Below are 3,009 nucleotides of genomic sequence, written 5' to 3'. Positions count from 1 at the left end.
TTAATAAATATTTTTTTAAATAACTTATTTATAACATCACCTCATTAAAACTATAGAAAACATCATTTTTATATTTTAAAAAATAAAAACAACCACAGCACTAAAAATATACTACAAATTATTTTTGAAAAAAAAATACTGTGAACTGTATTATCAAAATCCACGTTAATAACTAGAGGTCTGACATTTGCAGTGGCCTTAAAAAGCAAAATCCTTTTAAAACCATAAACTAATCTTTTCTTCAATCGAATAAGTGGCCCCACTCTTCGTCTGTATGGGACTTTAATCATCCTATGTCCACATTGAGCTCACACTTAAAATTCCCCACTCTCTTTCTCACTGTCATCCCTCTCCTCCCCTCCCCCCTCTCTCTCCATCTCTGCCATCACCTATTCCAGCTCGTGATCCTCTTCTTCCACTGATTTCCAGTCTCAAGTACGTGCCGCTCTCTCTGTCCTTTTCTTTAACTGTTTTTTTTTTCCTTTTACGCTATAAATCCACCATTTCAAGAATCTGTCACTCTTTCTTTACTAACGTTGTTTTCTTTCCATGCAACTTGTAGTTAATTTCCCGGCGAGAAGGTTAGCCGGAGAATGGCATATATGTGTGCAGATAGTGGAAATCTAATGGCAATAGCCCAACAAGTTATTAAGCAAAAACAACAACAAGAACAACAGCAACAGCAAAGCCACCACCCCCAGCAACAATTTCTTGGCCTAAACCCTTTTTCTTTAAATCCTTGGCCGAGTACTACAATGTCTGCTAACCCAAACTTGGGTTATGGGCTCTCGGGCCCGGCTGCCTTCTCTGACCCGTTTCAGAGTGGACCAGATACAGGTGACCCACCCGGGTTTAGTTTCTCGAATATGGAGCACCACCACTCGAGTGGGTTTCGCTTTCCTGATTTTACTGGAGCTGGCGGTGAGTTTGACTCTGATGAGTGGATGGATAGTTTAATGAACGGTGGAGATTCGACGGATAGTTCTAATCTTCCTTCTGGTTGTGACGCGTGGCAAAACAATGCTGATTTTGGCATTTACCCGTCTGATCCGCTTAACACTAGCCCCAGTCGACTCACTGTCGGCTGCTCTCCACCGTCCGATCTTAACCGGGTTATCTCTAACTCGCTCTGGGCTGACCCATCTCCTCCTCAAGAAATCAAGCCCAAAGCATCGCCTCCACAGCAGCCTCCGCCAACTGTAAAAAACGAAGTCGTCGTTGGGTCTAAAGAAATATTAGAGTTATCTTCGTCGCCGGTTTTGAAAGCACTTGTTGAGTGTGCTCAACTTGTCGAGTCCAAAGCTGATCAAGCTGTGAAATCATTGATTAAGTTCAAGGAATCGGTGAGCGAGAACGGTGATCCAGGTGAGCGCGTTGGTTTCTACTTCGTAGAAGGATTATGCAGAAGAGTTGCTGTAGGAGAGCTTGATGACTTGAAAAACTTTCATCAGACAACAAGTGAAGAGTTCACTTTGTCTTATAAAGCTTTGAATGATGCTTGTCCTTATTCAAAGTTTGCTCATTTGACAGCAAATCAAGCAATTCTTGAAGCGACGGAGAACGCAAGCAAGATTCACATAGTTGATTTTGGTATCGTTCAAGGAATTCAATGGGCTGCTCTTTTACAAGCTTTAGCTACACGTTCAGCTGGAAAACCTGTTAGAATCCGAATCTCAGGTATACCTGCTCCAGTTCTGGGTAAGAACCCAGCTGCTTCTCTTTTAGCTACTGGTAATAGGCTTCTTGATTTTGCAAAGCTTCTTGATTTGAATTTTGAGTTTGAGCCTATTCTGACTCCAATTCAGGAGTTAAATGAATCTTGTTTTCGGGTTGAGCCGGATGAGGTTTTGGCTGTCAATTTCATGCTTCAGTTGTATAATTTGTTGGGTGAGACTCCAGGAGCCGTTGAAACCGCTTTAAAGATGGCTAAATCGTTGAACCCGAGAATTGTCACTCTGGGTGAATATGAAGTTAGTTTGAACCGGGTCGGGTACTTGACCCGGTTTAAGAACGCTTTGAGATACTACACTGCTGTTTTTGAATCTCTTGATCCTAACATGAGTAGAGACTCACAAGAGAGGCTTCAGGTTGAGAGATTGTTATTGGGTCGTAGAATTTCTGGTGCTGTAGGGCCAGATGGAATTAGAAGGGAGAGGATGGAGGACAAAGAGCAATGGATGGTTTTAATGGAAAACTCGGGTTTCGAATCGGTTTCGCTTAGCCATTATGCAATGAGTCAGGCTAAAATACTTTTATGGAATTACAATTACAGTACTTTGTATTCTCTTGATGATTCTCAGCCTGGGTTCTTAACTTTAGCCTGGAATGAGGTGCCACTACTCACAGTTTCGTCATGGCGATAATCGATGGGGCTGGACTTGAATTTGGTACAAGTTTCCACCTGGTAATTTTTCTCTGGTGTGGAACAATGGTTTAGTGTGAATTATACGCCATTGAATGGTATTGTTGGGATGCTGCTTGATCAGATAATGAACCGCTGGAAGGGTTAATTAGTTGTAGCTTGTTCTTTTCTTTTTCTTTTTCTTTTTTTTTTTATTGCGATCATGCATTGACAGATCCACTGAAGCCAGTAACTTGCTGTAGTCTTTCAGTTTGGTCATTTAGATATATGGGCTTTCCTTTTGTATTCTGCTGGGTTTTTGTTATAGGTTTTGAACTCTCGAGTCTTCACAAATTGTAAAAAAAAAAAACAGAAAGGATCTGTTTCTTTCTCTTAGGTGTATGTAAAACTCTTGTGAATAAATTTGAATCTTTGTTTTGATTTAAATTTTATTTCCTGTGCTTGTACTTAGTATAGTAGATTGCAATGAAGAAAATAGATTCCGGTGATGATGACAAGAACTCGATGAGGTCTTGTGGTGCACCTCAGCCTGTGGTTCTGTAACCTGGGAGATTCTAACTGGTGTGTGATGCAGGCCTGCAAGCCATTAGAATCTTTGGTTATATGAAATTGGCAATGTGATGAAGACATGCAGTGAGCGCTTACAA

At 41.0% G+C, this 3,009-nt stretch overlaps 1 protein-coding gene across 1 annotated transcript; it reads left to right on the top strand.

The window, feature by feature from the left end:
* The first annotated feature begins 276 nt into the window (after positions 1–276).
* Positions 277–2,788, top strand: LOC118029811 (SCARECROW-LIKE protein 7). Its single transcript, XM_035033748.2, has 2 exons — positions 277–435; positions 563–2,788. The coding sequence occupies exon 2, from the start codon at positions 594–596 to the stop codon at positions 2,361–2,363; it is 1,770 nt and encodes a 589-aa protein (XP_034889639.1). The 5' UTR covers positions 277–435; positions 563–593; the 3' UTR covers positions 2,364–2,788.
* The last annotated feature ends 221 nt before the right edge of the window (positions 2,789–3,009 follow it).

This window comes from Populus alba, chromosome 5, assembly GCF_005239225.2.
Source record: "Populus alba chromosome 5, ASM523922v2, whole genome shotgun sequence".
Classification (NCBI taxonomy): Eukaryota; Viridiplantae; Streptophyta; class Magnoliopsida; order Malpighiales; family Salicaceae; genus Populus; species Populus alba.
Note: the sequence above shows the minus strand (reverse complement) of the source record. Positions and strands in the feature narration are given on the sequence as shown.